This window comes from Ictidomys tridecemlineatus, chromosome 3 (genome assembly GCF_052094955.1).
Source record: "Ictidomys tridecemlineatus isolate mIctTri1 chromosome 3, mIctTri1.hap1, whole genome shotgun sequence".
NCBI classification, from domain to species: Eukaryota; Metazoa; Chordata; class Mammalia; order Rodentia; family Sciuridae; genus Ictidomys; species Ictidomys tridecemlineatus.
Window position 1 is genome coordinate 48,044,197 of NC_135479.1, and position 19,324 is coordinate 48,063,520.

General features: G+C 44.4%; 1 protein-coding gene across 4 annotated transcripts in view; it reads right to left on the minus strand.

Annotated features, from left to right (window-relative positions):
- The window catches only part of Zzef1 (zinc finger ZZ-type and EF-hand domain containing 1), a 130,147-nt gene that overhangs the window by 6,701 nt on the left and 104,122 nt on the right, over window positions 1–19,324 (minus strand). For 3 of the 4 annotated variants that reach the window (XR_013436277.1, XM_078042683.1, XM_021734577.3), the window contains 7 exons: window positions 18,943–19,302; window positions 17,354–17,497; window positions 15,986–16,154; window positions 15,724–15,822; window positions 15,079–15,244; window positions 10,972–11,125; window positions 10,296–10,367 (listed from right to left, as the gene is read on the minus strand). Coding sequence is in view for 3 of the 4 variants with exons in the window: in XM_078042683.1 (XP_077898809.1) it covers window positions 10,296–10,367; window positions 10,972–11,125; window positions 15,079–15,244; window positions 15,724–15,822; window positions 15,986–16,154; window positions 17,354–17,497; window positions 18,943–19,302 (1,164 nt within the window). In the remaining variant the exon portion in view is untranslated. Of the gene's footprint in view, window positions 1–5,864; window positions 8,488–10,295; window positions 10,368–10,971; window positions 11,126–15,078; window positions 15,245–15,723; window positions 15,823–15,985; window positions 16,155–17,353; window positions 17,498–18,942; window positions 19,303–19,324 lie in introns of those variants that run through there. The other variant, XM_013363783.4, reaches the window with a different exon arrangement.

The window sequence follows — 19,324 nt, forward strand, 5'->3', positions numbered from 1 at the left end:
CCAGTGCCTCTTAGGCAACCTGGAAAACACACAATTCCCTAAGCAGGAAACCCGCCACATATTCCAGCCTGGAGCCCAGAAAGCCAAACCCTGTGACAAATTTAAAAACAAAACTTGAAAAAAACTCTTACAATAGAACATTAAAAAAAAACTTTTTATTTTCCTTTTTTATTATACAAGTACTACAATCTATTGTAGAAAAAATTCAAAATATAGATAAGCAGAAAGTGATAACATTTTCCATAATCTCACCACCAGTGATAACCAATGTTAACATTTTATTGTAAAATATGTCAGACATTTCTCTATAGGTAAAAATATAATTTTGTTCTACGTTTAAGTGATTGGTTGTTGGTATTATTTATAACTCGTTTTTTCACTAAGCAATGTGGTGAACTTGTTTTGCATTATCAATAAATATACTTGTTGTCTTATAGTGTTTTCTGCTGCTATCACAGAATACTGAGACTGGTAATTTACAAAGAAAAGAGGTTTGGGCTCACAGTTCTGGAGGCTGGGAAGTCCAAGACTGGGCTACTGTATATAGTGAGAGCCTCATGGTGTTTTAACTCATTGCAGAAAGCAGAAGAGCAAGTGGCTACATGAGACAGAGACAGACATGAAGGACAAACCTGCTTTGTAACAACCCACTCTTATGAGAATTAATCCAGTCCTGTGAGAGCAAGAACGCTCTCCCAGAAGACAACATTAATCCCTCTATGAAAGTGGATTCATCATGACCCAAAAGCCTCTTTAAAGTCCCACCACTTCTCAACATCATTACACTGAGGACTAAGTCCCAACATGAGTTTTGGTTGCGATAAAAAATATTCAAACCACAGCATGTGTACAATATTATTTTAATCATTTGCATAGAATATAATCACATTTAATAAATTCTTTAACATGGATATTTTCAGGGTTTCTGGTGCTGTAACATCTCAGTATGTTGGCCAATTATTAGATAATTCTTAGGAGGGGAACAGTGGGTGCAAAGGGTGGACAAGCAGACCTAGGTTCCTTCCTACCCACACCCATCCATGCCTGTTCTATTGAGCCTTTTCATCCCTGCCAATAAAACAGTATTTGCTGTGTACAGTGGAACAAGCCTGTAATCTCAGCAGCCTGGGAGGCTGAAGCAAGAGGATCGCAAGTTCAAAGCCAGCCTTGACAACTTGACACCCTATCTTAAATTTAAAAAAAGAAAAAGAAAAAATGTGACTACTAGGGATGCAGCTCAGTGATAGAGCGCCCCTGGATTAAATCCCCAGTGCCATAAAAAAAGTTTTGATTGCAAAAATAACACTTGGTCCATTGTTATAGATTCAGATTGTACAAAGGGATAAGAGGGGAATAGGAAAGTCTTTCTCCCCTCTAACCTTATACCCATGCCTCAGAAATAACCACTACAGGGGCTGGAATTGTGGCTCAGCGGTAGAGCACTCGCCTAGCACATGCAAGGCCCTGGGTTCGATCCTCAGGACACATAAAATAATAAATAAAATAAAGATATTGTGTCCAGTTACAACTAAAAAGTAAATATATATAAAGAAATAACTACTTCAGGTATCTCTCAGTGATAGAGTGCCTGCTTAGCATGCACAAGGTACTGGGTTCAATCTTCAGATCTGCAAAATAAATAAATAAAACCACTCTTCACTTTCTTACCTAAGCTACCAGGTATTTTCTGTGTTCAAAGTAAATATTTATAAATCCATTGATTCAACTAATATTTGGTGAGTGCTTATCATGCCAGACCCTGTGCTCTAATTTGGGCACACTGTGATAAACAAAATTGATACTGTCTCGACCACTATGGAGCTTATAGTTTGATAGGGAGATACAACAAATAAATCTGTAAGTCAGTATATGTGCACACTGTGATCAACACTGTGAGGAAAGAGATTAACTGGCACTGTGGAGGGAAGCCTCCAAGATGACCTCCATCATTCCTACCTCCCTTATGAAATTCTCAACCTTTGAGTGTGGTGGGTGGGACTTATTGATGCCTTATAACTAATAAAAAGAAAAAAGCAGAGGTGATAAGGTGTCCCTTCTGAAATTGGGTTATAAAAAGACTGTTTTCTGGTTTGGATGCTCTTGTTCTTGGCTCCTTCATTCTGGGGGAAGTAAGCTACCATGTTGTGAACCAATTTATGAAGAAGCCTGTGACACCTAGCAAGGATCTGAGGCCCTCAGTTGGACACCCTGTGAGGAACTGAACCCTGCCATGAGAGTGAGTGGCTCTTTTAGTGCTATTACTAGGTGCATATATATTTATAATTATTTTATCTTCCTGATGTATTGACCCTTTTTCATTATAATATGTTCCTCTTTATCTCTGGAATCATTTTTTTTTTTTGGTTCTAAAGTCTATTTTGTCTGATTGAATATAGTTATTCCTGCTTTCTTGTGATGGATAGCCAATTCCAAGATATATCTTTTCTCATCCCCTTACTTTTTTTCTTTTCTTACTTCCTTTTCAGTCCTGGGGATTAAACCCAAGGGTGCTCTATCACTGAGCTACATCTGCAGCCCTTTTTATCTTGAGACAGGGTCTCACTGAGTTGCCCAGATGGCCTCAAACTTGCTATCCTCCTGTTTCAGCCTCCTGGGTAGCTAGGATTACAGGCATGTGCCACTGTGTCCACCACGTATTATATTTTTATTGCAAATGATACCCTTTTTCTGCAAAAAAATATTGGTATATGAAATGACTTTTGCCTGATACTAAATGACTCTGATTTTGTTTGCATAAGCTTGATGTACTTGTGCTTGTCCTTTTCCATTAAACCTACTTTTAAAAAAAATCTCATTTATAGGTGGAAGCTAAAACATGGATCTCACAGGAGTAGGAAATAGAATAGTGCTTAACAGTCTGAGAAAGTGGAGAGTGGAGAGAGAATATTAACAGGTATCGGGTATACTTGGGTAAGAGGAATAGCTACTAATGTTCTATAGTACAGAATATTAGTGGTTGATAATTAGATGAATATTTCAAAATAGCTAGTTGAAAGAATTTTTGTTTTTGGTGCTGAGAATTGAACCCAGTATCTTGTGCACGCTAAGCATGTGCTCTACAAAGGAGCTACAAATCCTAGAGAGGATTTTGAATATTCCCAATACAAATAAATGATAAATGTTTGAGGTGATGACATGCCAATTATCCTGATGTGATCATTAAACATTTTAAACATGTATAGAAATATCACAGTACCCAGTAAATACAATTGTATCGATTAAATATTTTTTTAATAAGGGAAAAGAATCAGTGATTTTAGATGTCTCTCTTCACTCCCATTGTGAATTTCTGTACTAATGTATCTGCTCTCTGCCACATTATGGGGCACCTTGCCTGTCAGAGTAGCTGAGTGGCCAAGGAAGATATGTTAACAATGATTCATAGTGGCTGTGTGGGGATTTCCCAGGTGCAGTATCTGCCTAGTTGTCATGGATGCCTTGCCGCTCAGCAGTTGAAGTGACAACCTGCAAATTCATGGGTCTCCCAAGTAGCTTGTAAACATGAGCCTAAATCATGGCTAGAAGCCATTAGCTAACAACTGAGGGAGTCTCACTAAGTGGTTATGGGAAGCTCTCTGCCCTGCAGTCAGCAGCAGGTAGGGCCAGGTACAGAGAACCAGGTAGCAAACTCATGTTCACCTTGAACCTTAGTGAAAGCCCAGAAGGAAAGCGGAACAGGGGGTTGGGAGGGGAGGGCAGGATGGAGGGAGAGACAGACTGAACTCATATCATTGAGTCCCTACAATTTAGCTTTGCCTAGAGCCAGATGAAACCCTTAGGACTTTCATTTTGTAAGTCAATAAATTCTCCTTTTAAATTAAGTTAGTTTGAAGTTTAACTTGCAATTGAATGAGTTTTAAAGGCTGGATCCTCCCTGAACCTGAGCAAAGCTGCATATGCAAGAATTCCCAGAAATAATCTGATAATGGTTACAACTTGATCCTATCCAGCTTGACTGGATAGGGTCATAGGCCTTTATATTTCAGGAACTTCTTACATGTTTTCCATATACTGTCCACAGTAAAGTGACAAGAAAAAAAAAAAGCTGTGATCTTATTTCAACCTACTGGAGCTAAACTGTTGCATAAATTTGGGTCAGAAATGCTTTCATCTGCAAGAGAAAGCCAACCACAAACATTCTGTTCACATGCTCAAACAATGCAGGTAAGGAGCCAGACTCCATCTTCCTGCTCCCATAGTCTTCAGCGTATTGGCTTTTCCACTTCCCTCTTTCACCTGATGGCTGTGAGACTGCCCAGAGTGCCAAGCAGCACTCTCTCTCACCTCAGTCAAAGGGAGTAGATAGGAGCACAGCCTTCCAGCAGGCATTAGTTTCTCTTCAGAGGGAATTGGGTCACATAGTCACTCCAAGGGGAGCTGGGAAAGGAAGTGTTCTGCAAACAGGTGAGATTACTAGGAGGACTTTCTTCTTGAACTGGTACAAAGTCCCACCTTCCCTGAGATTCAAGAATCTTCAATCACTACCTGCCAAAAAAAATGGATTCTGCGAGCAGGGAAGGAGGTGAGTAGGTAGCAAATATTAGTTAGAAGAGCCATGTTGAAAGTTGGCCTCAGTCTGAGAGGCTGGGTTTTCAGCTGGATGATTTGCAGGAAGCCTTGACCCCTGGCACACTGCTGGTTCTGGGTGGACGTGGTGAGTGGTTGAGCACAAGGCTATGTCTGCAGCAAGGGGCTGGGAGTCAGAGCTGAGTTTGCTCAGCTCTGGGCTTTCTTGCTCCCATTCCACGCTATCACAGTATCTTGTTCTTTATCAAATAAGGAGGCTTGACTGGCTGAATCCTATTTCTCTTCCATGCTAAAAGGCTTGGGTTCAAATTGTCTTGTGTTTCTGAGTCTCTGTAGATCGTGTGCTGGTCTTAGCAGTAAACTTCCCAACTCTTCTATGCTTTCCAGCTTAGCAAAGCAGTCTGTCTCACCAGTGGCCAGGGCTCAGAGACACAGAGACCTGCTTTTCTGGGTAAAGCCCCATTATGCCCAGGTGACAAGATGAAGAGGGGAGGGCACAAATATCAGCCCTAGAGGGAGAGTCTGGGACTTGGGAACACCCCGTTCTCCTGAATGTCACCCCAAACCAGGCCTCTGCCCTGCCTCAGTAATGGTAGGGACTCCCCAGAAGAGTTTGGGGCTTTAGGGTTATGTGTCAAGCTTGTAGGGCTAGAACAAATGGGCCTCAATAGCTAGCTAAGTCCATCTCCCATCAAAAAGGCACTCTCCTCTAACTTGCAAGACAGCTCTTGGCCCTGGGGAATGTCTGAGAAACAGGCAGTGCAGTATGTGGCAAAACAAAGATATGAGGGAGAAGCGTGAGACTCAAGGGCTGCAAACAATCAGCCCTCGGTTGTCAGAAGATGGGTTCAGAGGCCAGCAAGAGGGAAATGACTCCTAGGACAGTAGCTGGTCCTGGGACCTGATCCCTGCTTTCCTCTTCATGCCCCCTCCCAGCCTGTGTCTTTCGAGCCACAGGAGGGGTGAAGGACAGTGGGATCGGATTGAGAAATCTTGCTGGGGAATACACTCAGAACACCATTTGTGTGCAGAGACCTCAGGAGCCCTGAAAAGGAGGGTTAGTCTGAAGTAATTCCAAGCCCTTGGAAGGTATGAGGAGGGAGGGAGAAGGTGGTCCTGATTGCATCCACCCTAGTCATGTGGTAGAGGGGGCTGTTGGATTCCACAGACACTGAGATGATGAGGCCAAAAAGCTTTCCTGATTCCTTTCAAACCCAAAGCCATGAGATTCTATATATCCCATCTGTTTGGGTTTGGTAGAAACTCTAAGTATAATCTTCAAAAGAGAAACAGAAATGAGAGGGAAAAGAATCACACACAGTTGTACTTTTTTATATAGAATTTGTACAATATATTTCTCTTCATTTGCATATTTTATCCACAACTTAACATCCTTTTTATAGGCTGAACTCACTCAGCTGATATAATCAAAATTCTTTCTTTCAACCAAATAAGAAAAATTCAAAATCGTAAACCTGTAAGAAAACAAATTAAAAACGATGATGAAAATAAGTCACTCCTCTCATTAGGAACAGTGTCTGTACAATATATGATTTAGAACAGAATTTCTTTATAGATTAGGCACATGTTTCCACGACACCATATTCCTGCCAGTTTTATCTCATTCCAGCAGTCTTGCTTCTTAAAAAGGGTCACAGGGATGTTGGCCTTGATGGAAGTCCTTTGGAATTCTGCTGCTCTGGGTTGGGGACCAGGAAAGTGGGGTATGGCTCGATGGCGCCACCTGGTGATCAGAAGCAGAGGCAGCGATGGTCTATAGGGAGGCTAGGTCAGGCCAGGCCAGGAAAGGCCCTGCCAGATGGCAGCAGTTATGTGTGAAGGGAAAACTTAGGCTTGTTCTATGCAAACGAAGTACAGAGAGATCCAAACAGCAAGGGTGGTGAACAGAGAGAAGCTCTGAGGAGTCCAGCGTTTATTTACAATTGCTCTTCCTGGTGGGAGGGTGGAGTAAAGCTGGTGGGCACTGCTGAGGGAGCAACTCTGCCCTGCCCTTCCGATCTGCCCAGCTTAACTCAGGTCAGTCCAAGGTGTGGAGGGGTATGGGTGGCCCCATCTCCTTGTCTATTTTCCAGGCTGTCCTTCATTGAGTCTGAGCCCACAGTGGGGCCTCTCCTCCAAGCACTGAGACTTGATCTTTGATTGCCCTCTCTGGAAACTTCTCCGTATTGAGACCTTTTTGGGTGAGAGTGGCATGGACCATGGGTCTTCTCTGGTGTTCAGGAAGCTCACAGAGCAAGGTTGGTTTGGTAAACAGCAAAAGGTGAGCAAGGGGTTTCCACCAAACCTATGGGGATAGAACTCCCTACATCCCAGCAGAGGGGAACCAGGCCAGGCCCCACCCCCAACATTAAGGCAGTGCACCTTAGGTCACTGCTGCCTTTCTTCCTGTCCCATCTGAATCCCAGCACCTCCCACTCTCTGACCATTTTCCCTGTACCCTGGGGCTCGGCTGAGAAACTAATTCTAGGATGGGAAGGTCAATGCATCTTGGTCTTCTCAGCCAGAAGCAAAAGTGCCCTTGCAGGAAGTTGCTCCCACGGCTACACGGATCTACCTCTGTAGATTGAGGCCAAGGGGCACAGTGCGCCATGGTGAATACAATTGGTCATGTTTGGCCCTTCCTTGGTTCAGCCTTGTGTGGTGATGTGCCTCTAACCCAGACACCTGTCTTTGAATGATAGCCACCTCAGGCATTCTTCACTCCTGCAAGTGCCACTGAGGCTGGTCCATGACCCACATGCCAATCCAGCTTCACACTCTAAAGTGTGGCTCTGGAAAGAGAATAATTAGCACTTCAGGGCAAAGCTAAAACCATAAAAATAAAATTGTAGAAGAGCATTCATTAGAACTAATGTAGTTATTGCTAGACAAGTGACAGGCAAGCAACCATGCAGGGCCCCACCGGTGGCAGACGTGACGGACTACCATGACCATCAAGCAGAAATAAAATCATTTCTCCTAAAATAAGACCTCCTTTGAAGCACTGCAAGCCTGCAGGTACCGAGGCTAGAGGATTCCTCCAGCTCTGCTACTTTCACGCACACCAACTTGTCCCCTGAGCCACCAAGCCCCAGGTCATTCCCTAGGGGCCCTCTCGGTGAGTCAGTATAGTTCTGTTCTGAAAACGCGAGATGGAAACTAAAACACGTCAGAACAACCAACTGAAAAAATCTGAAGTGCTGGGAGCCGGTATGGGGCGGACGTGCAAGGTGGCCTGCTAGCTGTTCCCAAGGGCACTTGTTTTCACCGGGGAATCCTCCGGGACAGCTGGGAGTGCAGGATCTAGGACAATGGGTCCTGTTCTGTTCGGAATGCTTGGGGATTGGTGGTGGCAGGGCTCGTGCCAGTTGTGGTTTTGATTTCTGAGTCTCAAGAAGAAAAAGCAAGGGGGGCTCTCAGCCAAGCTGCCACTGCTGCAGTCTCACTGTGAGGGTGGCTCTGGGCGGCTGGTGCCTTCCCCCTATGATGAGTACAGGCGGCTCCAGCTCAGCAGAGATAGAACCTTTCCAGAGAGGCTGCTTTCAGGCCTTCCCATGCCATCAGCTTCTGTACAGACAGCCCCTGGAGGAGGCTGGTCTCTCAACAGCCTTCCCAAGGGCCCCCTGCCTGCCCTTCCTCAAGTCACTCTGCCCTGTGTTGCTTGTTCTCATGTGCAATGGCCTGTGTACACACCGAGCCTGCAGGCAGGGAGTTCTCAGAGATGAGGCTGCCTGGCATCTGAAGTGAGCCTGAGGAAAGCTGGGCGTTGAGGCCATGTGAGTTTTCCTGAATGAGGCTGGATGTCTGCTCTAAACCCCTGTGGACAGGTTAGTGAGACCCATGCATATCACATGGAAGCTAACACTCGACGTTCCAGAGGCGGGTGGCCTTGTTTGGGTAGTTGATGGCCAGGCTGATAGCAGCGATGTTCTGCAAAGCCTGTGGAGGGAGAGAGTTGTCACCAGGGTCCAGGGTCATTCACTTACTCATCCACTGAATGCTGATGAACAAGACCCTCAGCTGAGCACTGAGGAAGTAGGGATAGGTTCCCGAGGTGAGCCAGATGTGGTCCCTGTCACCTGGAGGACTACAGGATAGAGTGAGAGGTGTATTTTGGGGAAAAACAGCACAAAGGTGCAGAAGAGGAAGGACATGACACACATGAGAAGTGAGTAGCCAGGGTCAGGGAACCTCATAGGGGTCCAAAAAACAGTGTTGGGAAGGCAGATGCCCTGGAAGGCAGGTCAAGTCTGTCCTTCAAGCTGAGGGCAGTGGGAGAGTGGAGGTGGAGGAGGGAATAGGGGGACAGGCCAAAGACCACTGGTGACAAACTAGATGGGCTGTGGGAGGGTCAAGGAGGGCAAGGAGGCAATGGAGACTGGATAAAGGGCAGGTACCAGAGCCAGGCACATAGGAAAGCTGCCATGTTGAGTATCTAGCACCCAAACTGTCAACTACCAAAACTCCTTATACTGTGTCATGAAACCAAGCATGGTGGCAGCAATGTTGGCAGGTGGCTGTTAGGAGGGAAGCAATTTTTACTCTGTTTACAAACCGCAGGTGATGCTCACAGACTCTTCAGTCTTTGCTGAGGCAATTCCAGCTTCAGAGTTGCCATTCCTAAACTGCATTGATCAGGGACACTCTTTCTTTTGGGAAGACTGTGTGCAGAGAGGACTCTCAAGGGATAGAGCTCTTACTTGCTCTGGCTAGGAATTTTAGCTGTATGCTAAAATTCCAGGTGTGACCTGTGAGCTTCTGTGTCCTGCCTGTCTGCTATGGGGGTGGGTCACGGTCTGTAAGTCCAAGGTTCTCATGAGCAGCCTGAGGCTGGGGAATTCCCAGAGCCCCCTCTGGGGTAATAATGAAGGTCACATTTCACTGTCTTGTGAGCACATAGTGCCGTTTTCCAGCAGCTAAACTGTGAAAATATGGCAGACTGAGAGCAGATACAGAAGAGAATCTAGCTGCCAGACATTAAAGAGATCTGCAAAAATGGAACACACTGCCATCCTTCTCAGTAATTATTTTGTAAGATGGGCATGATGGTTAGCCTAACGTGGAGTCTCGACTATTTGGGAGGCTGAGGTGGGAGGATCTTTTGAGCACAGGAGTTTGAGACCAACCAAGAATCTGTCTCAAAGAAAACAAACCAGAGTATTGAAATATGAGTTGTTTTTCACAAAACAAGTCACTCATATTAATATGAAATGTGTTTTCCATTATTTAAAAAATTAATTGATAAATGTTTAAATTTTGATTTTAATTTCTAGATTTAAATATCTAATTTCTAAGAATATATAGTAATGTATATGATGCATACTTTCTGGGATCCTCAACAATTTAAAAGTGTGAGGGGGTCCTGAGTCTAAACAGCTGTCGGAAGAAGAGTTTTCCTATGAGGGAAGCAAATTACATCCAAAAATATCTGAAATCTGACTGCGTGGAAACTTCAGGGATCAGCCAAACTAAATTTAAGGCACTAGTTGTTTTGGTTTTAAAGACACAAATTCTTGCTAGTGTCTTCTGACCCTACAGTTTAATACAAGTGACACTGATAAATGGGGCTCGCCTGCTCTCTCTGAGCACCAGAGGGAAGGGACTGAATTGGAACCAAGCTCTGTAAATTGCAGGAAGTTAGTAGTTGTTGCCTAGGGCACCACAGTCTGCCCTGGCAATGGTAGGATCATGATGTCCACCACAGGGACACAGCCTCAGGGACAGCTCTGCTAGGGGAAAGGAGGTACCTGTGCTGCACAGCGGAGAAGGTGATCGTCCGTGGTTAAGGCCAGCAGGTACTCCTGCAGCAAGCCAAGCTCCTGTGGAGAAAGCATGGCCAGTGAGCAAGGGCAGCACGACCAGATGAAGGGAAAGCCCACCCAAGAAACAGAAGTCCCACTTGCTCTAGAGCCATGGAAAGAAATTGATTGGAGAGGCCAGGGGCTGGTTCCAGGGCTAGTCCTGCCCTGAGGCAGGGATCCCCCTCCTCAGGTCAGTCTCTTCTGACTGAGGGGGAGAGGTAAAGGCGTCTGAAAGGCCCTTTCATCTTGCACATTCAATGAATCTATTGTGCCCAGGGGAAGAGAGAAGAGGAGGAAGAGGAACCCACTCCATTCGTTTGATTTTCCAAAACTCTCTTGTTGTCAAGGGCTGGTCCAAGGTGGTACCCCTCCCTCCCCCTTTGGCTTTAGGCCAGACAAAATAAGCAATCCAGTGCTGACTCAAGGGCTTCCCAGGGCTAGGGAGAGGAGAGGGCCCAGACTGAGGCCCAAGCTGGCCTCCCTGTACAGGCCTGCCAGACAGCCAGTGGCCCAGAATTGAGCTATGGCCCGAGTCCTGCCCTGAGTAGTAGAGGGGGAAAAACACATGGAGCACCAACCTCTCTGCCTAGGCCTTGGGGCTAGAGGTGGGCAGGACCCTCACCTGGGCGCGGTTCTCGGTGACAAAGAAGAGCTCAGTGAGGGCACGATGCAGGGGGAGGAGGATGCCAGGTTGGGTCACGTCCTCAAACAGGCCGTACTCCATGTGGGTAAAGAGTTGCCACAGTGGCTTCAACAGTGCAAGGTCACAGAGATCACTGCAGGGGGAGTCCAAAACAGGGTTGGATAACAGAAGACCAGGCAAACCACGGTGGACAGTTGGTGGCAACTGCGGCTCAGACCCTTTCTCCCACTCCTGGTTCAGCTATCATAAATCAGTCCCACCCACACTCCCTCCAAAATAGCTGCCACCAACAGCAAAGAGGGAAAAGCAAAGAACTTAAAACCGACCCCAAGGCAACAGGAGAGCCTGAAGTATGTTGACTAGAATTATATTGTGCATCTTTTTTTGTTTGTTTGTTTTTAAAATTTCTTACATACATGACAATAGTGGAATGCATTACATTCATAATTATCCATTCATAGCACAATTTTTCGTAATTCTGTATATAAAGTATGTTCACGCCAAATTATGCCATTATACATGAGCTCTCTTATTATTGATTTTTTTTGTGTGTGTGTGTGTGCATCTTTAAAAATGACTGTAGGGAAGACTTTCCAATGACAGTGGGAAAATCTGAAGACAAATGTTAAGTGAAAGAAAGCAAGATGTAACACCACACACACAAAAGATAATTTAAAACTGAAAAACAGAACTACTTAAAATATCATGACAGCAACCATTATTTTGATGCTAGGCTTGTAAAACACAGAAAATTTGCTTGCAAGGTTGCTCAACCAGAGAGCGCCTAAGAAAAGCAGAGTCCTTTTCAGACCCCTGGGGAGAACAGAATCCAGGGCCTGTGTTTCAGTGGTGGGTGTGCTGTGATTCTAGCTCAGCATTCTTCAGAGAAGGAAAAGCAGAAAATTAGTAATATTCTGGGGCTTACTATATGATCTCTCTCTCTCTCTCTCTCTCTCTCTCTCTCTCTCTCTCACACACACACACACACACACACACACACACGTAATGATTTTGCCTTTTCTCTTATGACTTGAAAAAGAATTCTGTCCACTTAAGTGGTATCTTAAGTCAACAGTTTTCCCTCAGAGGAATAAGCAAACAGGAAAATGCAATTTAATTTGATTTATACAGACAGTGTCTTTTCCTTTTTTTTGTTGTTGTTACAGCACGAGGATTGAACCCAGGGCCTCAAGCATGTTAGATAATTGTTTTTCCTCTGAGTCACATCTCAGACTTTATAGAGACACTTTCCAGCTAATTTTTAGGAAAGCATTAGGAATGTGAGATAAAGGCACCCAACTAATCTGGCCTCCCTCCCCTAGGGGTACCTCTCTGGTTTGGCCTCTAGGCCAAGCTCACAGGCCAGCATATCTCTAACTTTCTAAGGAGCAAACAGCCAAGGGTGGCAAGGTATCTTGGGAGCTCCCTCGAGGAGTGCAGGAGTGTCTCCACTGGAAGAAAATTGGCAAAGACCTGCAAACTACAGTTCTGCCAGACTGCAGACTACAGATATATTCACCCAGATAGCTCTCATTGGAAGTCCACATGGGGCTAAGAGAACTTTGATGCCTGCATATGAAGACATGGAGGTAACAGCAACACCACCCTATGGCTGACTTCATGAGCTGTCATTTCTCTTACCTGAATTGGAGAGCCTTTATTTATTTATTGGTGATAGTGGGAACTGAACCCAGGGCCTTATGCATGCTATGTAAATGCTCTGCCACTGAACTACATCCCCAGCCTTTTAAAATTTTATTTTGAGACAGGGTCTCACTAAATTGCTTAGAGTCTCACTAAGTTGCTGAGGCTGGTTTCAAACTTGTAATCCTCTTGCCTCAGTCTCCTGAGTAACGTTACAGGTATGTGTCACCCTGTCCAGTGAATAAAGTTTTTTTTTTTCTAATTTTGTTTAGCTGTAGATGAATACAATATCTTTATTTTTATTTACTTTCATGTGGTGCTAAGGATTGAACCCAGTGCCTCATGCATGCGAGGCAAACACTCTATCACTGGACTACAACCTCAGTGGGAATAAAGTTTTTTTGAAACAGCAACTCTATATGACAACAGAAGACAACCTTTTATTCCAAATATCATCAGCCTATTTTGGCTAGCATTCTATATGTCTATATGCCTTAAAAATGACAGAAAGATGCAGGAAAATGGAATTCCTAACAGATGGGGGTCCATCACCTTTCTTGTGAGAGGAAGAATAAGGCAAATAATGCCTGCAATTCCTACTTCTATTCAACATTATATTGGAGGTACCAGCTAGTGTAAAAGGCAAAAAACTGTTGCTAAGAATTAAATATAAAATGTACACAACATGATTGAGCAATGTTTTATCTACATGTACACTCACTCTTAGAATAAAAAAATTTAACTAGGTATGGTGGCACACACCTGTAATCCCAGTTACTTGGGAGGCTGAGGACAGTCTGGACAACTTAACAAGATCCTGTCTCAAAATAAAAACCAAAAAGGGCTGGGAAAGTAGCTCAGTGGTGGAGTGCCCCTCAGTTCAATCTCCAGTACCACAAAAAAAGAACAAACAAAAAATTTATCAAGGTTACTAGATATTAGGGCAATATATAAATATATATCAATTTGTTTAGTCTTTTGCTGAGATAGGCATGTTTCAGCAAAAACAAAAATAAGTTTAAATTATTAATTATAATAGCATCAAAAACATTAAACCTAGAAATAAATTTAAAAAATGTTGTGCAAGTTGTCTACATAGAAAACTATGAGGGGCTGGAGTTGTGGCTCAGCGGTAGAGCACTCGCCTAGTACATGTGAGGTCCTGGGTTTGATCCTCAGCACTACATAAAAATAAATAAATAAAGATATTGTGTCCAACTAAAAAATAAATATTAAAAAAGAAAACTATGATATATTATGAAGAACTAAATATGGCGGAAGATATAATGGTTGTGGATTAGAGGACTTGATTCTCCTCAAATTGATCTATAGAGTCCATCAATATCTTATTAGGGTGCTTTGAGGTATAGCTCAATGATAGAGTGCTTGCCTCGCATGTGAAAGCTCTGAGTTCAATCTTAGTACTGCAAAAAAAAAAAAAAAAAAAAAAAAAAAATTCCTTAGGTGAGATAGGTATGCATGTGTGAAAATGTACGTGCGTGCTTGTGTGTGTGTGTGTGTGTGTATGTATATGCAGGTATGGAAGCACATGAAGAAATTAACAAACTGATTGAAAAATGAAGTGCACAAGGTTAAAAATACCTAAGATAGGGGCTGGGGTTGTGGCTTAGCAGTAGAGTGCTTGTCTAGTACGTGCGGGGCCCTGGGTTCAATCCTCAGCACCACATATAAATAAAATAAAGGTATCGTGTCCAACTACAACTAAAAAAATAAATATTAAAAAAAATATCCAAGACAGTTGGGCATGGTGGCACACACCTGTAATCCCAGTGGCTCAGGAGGCTGAGGTAGGAGAATCACAAGTTCAAAGTCAGCCTCAGAAATTTAGCAAAGCCTTGTCTCAAAAAAAAAAAAAAAAAAAAGAAAAAGGCGGGGGATGTGGCTAAGTGGTTAACTCCCCCTGGGTTCAATCCCTGCTACCAAAAAACTCAAAATAATCATGAAGATGAACTAAGAAAAGGATTTATACTCTTAGATATGTAACTCTGTTATCTCTATTATAAAGCTATAATCTAAACAGTGTGATACTGGCAGATGGATAGCCAAAAGACCAAAGAAACAAGAGTGAACAGAAACAGACATATGCATGTATGGACAAGGGTAGTGCTGCAAGCGGTTGAGGGAAAAAGTGGTCTCTGAAGAACAAGTGGAGACCTGTATGGTGGACTATAGAGCAAAGTATGCAAGGAAAAACAAGCTTCTAGAAGGTAACATATGAGATACCTTCATGACCTTTAAGTATGGCAAAAATTATTTAAACAGGATACACAAAGCACTAACGGAAATGACAGATGAAATGGAAGACATTAAAATTACATAAGCCTTTTTATCAAGACACTACCAACATAGAGAAAAAAGCAAGCCATAGGGTGGTGGGAGACATCTGCAATCCATATGGCCAACAAATGACTCGGAGCCTACCTGTGGGTGCAACAGTGCACAATCCTCAGAAGTAAGTGGATGGCTTTTAGTCGCTGGTGACCAGTTTGGCGACAAGCAACGCCCACCAGCCATTCCCAAATTTTGCCCAATGGGAGATGAGGCACGACCCTTTCTTCTGACAGCATCTGCTTCAAAATCTCGAACCCTGGCCAATCCCCCAAAACACAAATATTTTAAAAACCAACTCTAACAATTAAGTACATCAAGAATTATACATTTTATAAACAGCAGTTTATAAAAATAATATTTTATAAACTGCACAGGTTTTAATAAATAGGATAGAATAATTGTGATCATTAAAATTTTAGCTGAAACTAAGCTTTTTGTAAAAATAACACGAAAAACAGGAACAACATTCTCAGTTTATCATTTTTTTACAAAATGTCTTGGCAATTCCAAGGGAACCAGAGTCTTATTTTGGTCCCAACAGATGGCTCTTTTATCTGACCATTCACGTTTACAACTAGCTAAACATATCATATCTAAGAAAGGCAGGCATGAAGTTTGTGAGATACCTTTGGGAAGCCTTAGAGAAAAGTACTTGCTTTAAGTTCACGATGCCACTAACAGCTACAGAAAGTCCTGGCCAGCAAATCATATGAACGGAAAGAGTAGAGCACACACCTGTCTGGAATCGTCCTAGGTGTCCAGCCGTCACGGTGAATTTGTAGCCCCACTCAGTGTTGCTCATGTCAGAGGTAAATCGGTAGTACAGAGTATCTCCTGGGTCACAAAGAATCAAAGATACATCAGGAAACAGGAGCAACAGGGAATGGAAACTGAGGTGTTTCGAATGAATGTATTAAGTTCAATTTGAAATCCTCCAATAATTTCCCTTCTCAGTATTACATTTAAAGCCTTCATGTGAAAAGTATTTTTTTACTACCTGGAAGCTCAAAATCTTTCCATTTCTGTTGAGACCCGCTGAAATTATGTCGATCCTGCTGAAAGTCACTGCTGCTAGACATGGCTAATTCGTCACAGCCTTCCTCTGTGTTGCACTGAGGGTCAAATTTGATTGAGAGGTAGATTGCACCAGGAATGTGAACTTTATCCTAGGGAGGAGTGACAAAGAATGCTTCCATCACTACTGACCACTGGGTACCACTGTGACTGTCACTGCAACTGGGGGTATGAGAATGAGTAAGTCAGAGTCCTGCCCTCCAGGGGCTCTCAGTCCAGCTGGGACATGGAGAACACAAAGACCACTGTGTGGTGCAGGGTAGGGCACAGCAGGACAAGCAGAAAAGGATCCAGTGTAGGGGTGGTCAGATTGTTGTGAAAAACAAAGACAAAGAAGAAACTTATCAGGAGAAAGGGGCACATGAACACACTGGGGAGTCTTCAGGAAAGGAGCAGCACTGGAAAGGTCTGGCGTCTTCAGGCTCTCTTTGGACAGCAGGGCGTGCCTTAGAAAGGAGAAAGCCTTGGTCTTGACTAAGGAAGGGTCACTCTACAACCGCTTAGAGACAGGCTGGGCTGGGGCCAGACCAGAGGTGGGGAGTCAGGAAGGAGCAGCAGCAGGAACCCCACAGAAGGAGAAGACAGTTAGGGGGAGACAGGGAAGACAGTATGATACTCTTTGGGGCATGACTTGGTGGCTGATCAGAGATTCTGTGAGGTCTGGGGAGTGGGAATGGAGCCCAATAAAGAAGAAGCTTGGACGGAGAGGGTGAGGTGGACTACTGCAAAACAACATCTCAGCTGAGCAGCAGGTGAGTTTTAAACCAGCTTTCGGCACCCACCCTGTTGCTGTAGGGTGCTTTCCACTCAGAAGCTTAGGTCTTGCCAACTCCAGCATTTCTAAAGGGCTGAAAAATGGCACGTGCTATTGTTGAGAATAATTGAGGCTGCCCCACCCCTGGTTCATCCAAATTCCTCTCTCTCTGTTTAGATACAAATTAAGGGTGGAAAAGATGACGCTTTTTGGTTCTGGTAATTAAAAATGGGGCTGGAGTCACTAAGGTGTGGCCAGGTCTCCAGGAGACAGTCGAAGAGCAAGGCTAAACTAGAGCCACACACTCACTGCCACCAGAAGCCAAGGATTTACTCTGAGGAGCTTGTGTGGGAAAAAGTAAACTCCCTCCTGGAGCCAGGGAGCCATTTTCCCCCTACTAAGACAAGGAAGGTGAGGAGAAGGGAGACTTAGCTTCAGAGAAGAGACAGCAGGGTGCAGAAGGAAGCACTTTCTTTGTTAGGGCTATGAAGGAAAGAGCTACTAAGGGAGGACGTGAGGGAACTGCTTAGGCCATACCTCAAAGCTGGTGTTGTTGTTATAGGGGTGTTTCGATTCCCTCACTTGCACCTCCATTCCTGGCTCCTCCATGAACTGGCAGGCAGCCAGGGCCATGGTCCCCAGCATGTTCTCTCGGCAGCCCTGCAGCACCTTCTGTAGGATCTGGTGGGACACAAGGCAACTAAGGGCAGGACCTGCCAAGGGCCTCAGGAGGAAGGAGGGAGAGCCTACCTTGGCCCAAGGTCCACTCAAAGGTTTTAGCATCATCCTGGATCCAAAACAAGTCTCTGCCACCCTTTCCCCGCAAAAACCAACCCATTGGCCACTTTTAATTCAACCAGGTCTCTGCTGTAAATCAAAATACTGAAGTCTTTTCAGAATAATGCTACTTCTAAGAAGTCTGAAAGAACTAATAAAACCAATCAGAGATGATCCTGGCCCCCAAAGAGATACTAGCTGAGCAGGTAGAGGAACCTCTGGTTAAGTAATTCCAGCACACAGTGATTAATGGCCAGGATGAAGTATAGAGTGAGGAGCTCCATAGGATATGAATGGAGGAAGGACATGTCCAAGAGAAGGACTACTAGAGGCATAATAGTTCCCTTGTATCCAGAAAATAAATATAACTAGAGAACTGCAAGCATCTCCAGGGCTGTGTCACTGGCAGATGACCTAGAAGAGACTTAGAAACTGGTGGTATTCTTAGATGGATGAACTAAGGGTTAGAAGACACCACGTGCATGTAGGCCAGGGGGATAGAATGGAAAAGTACTAAATGTGACTTGAGATTTCTGCACTTGAAATGGAAAGATGGTGACAAAACTTTCTGATTCAGCTGAAAGAAGTAGCCAGGGCTGTTGAGTTCTAGGCCAGGGTGTCTTCTGCTATGTTGGGTCCTCTGCTTCTAGGTAGTACGAAGTGGAAGAGAGGCTTCTCACTCAGCATTACTTTAAAAAACAAATTGAAGACTTAGTTTAAAAACAACAGAAAATGGCCTTCAGCTTGAAAGTGATTAGAGAATTGGACTTCAGAGAATGGCAGAGACCCTGGTGAGACTCCAGCTCTGCTACCCAGAGGCCAGGAGTCTTGGCAAAGCCGCTCTGGCTTGATCTCTACCTACGATATCTGGGGTCATGATGTAACACAGGTATGAACAGAGCATCTGACCTGAGTTGACATTCTAGAAATGATGCTTTAAAACAGAAGACAAAAACCTCTGTCTTCCTGTATCATGGAAACAGGATACCAGAGAGTCCTCACTAACCCTGTCTTCTAGACTTTGTATTATGTGAGACTCCGGGACAAGAAAAAACAAAGACTACCTAGGAGAGTTGTATGATTGTAGGTGTAAACAACAGAGGCAGAACCCAGGCAGGTTTCATGGGACCACTATTGCCAATATTCTCTGAGCATCAAGTCTGTGCTAGATTGTAAACTCTGCTCCAAGTCAATCTATGGGAGAATCAACAGTGACTCTACCTTTGCTGCTTCATATGTGTCGGGAACTAACTCCAGAAGCCTAATCAAACTGAGACAGGGGCCACTGAGATAGGGAGGAAAGGGCAGAGCCTGGAGGATGAGTGCATAAGCTTAATATGTTTAACTACCTTCTCCCACTGGTGTTTTTCCTCCAGCTGCATGAACATATCCAAAATATAGGTCATGTGTGCAGGACCACTTAGCTCCAGGATGTCCTCGCTCACTGGCACATGCCCGGGCCACTCGGCTAGCAGGGAGGCAAGCACATGGCGGGCATAGAGGACAGCTGTGGCTTCATTCACTCGGAAGAGGTAGTCCCGGACAGCCCTCTTGCTCTTGCAGTTCAGCTCCTTGTGCAGGAGGGCAGCACTCTTGCTACGGCGCTGCTTGGCGTAGCTCTGCTGTAGCTCGCTCTCCGTGCTGGAGATCAGCTTCTGGGTCACAGGGTTTGATTCAGCAGTGGCTTGGTTGCAGCGTGCAGGCCAGGACTACAAAGCCAAGACCACTGTT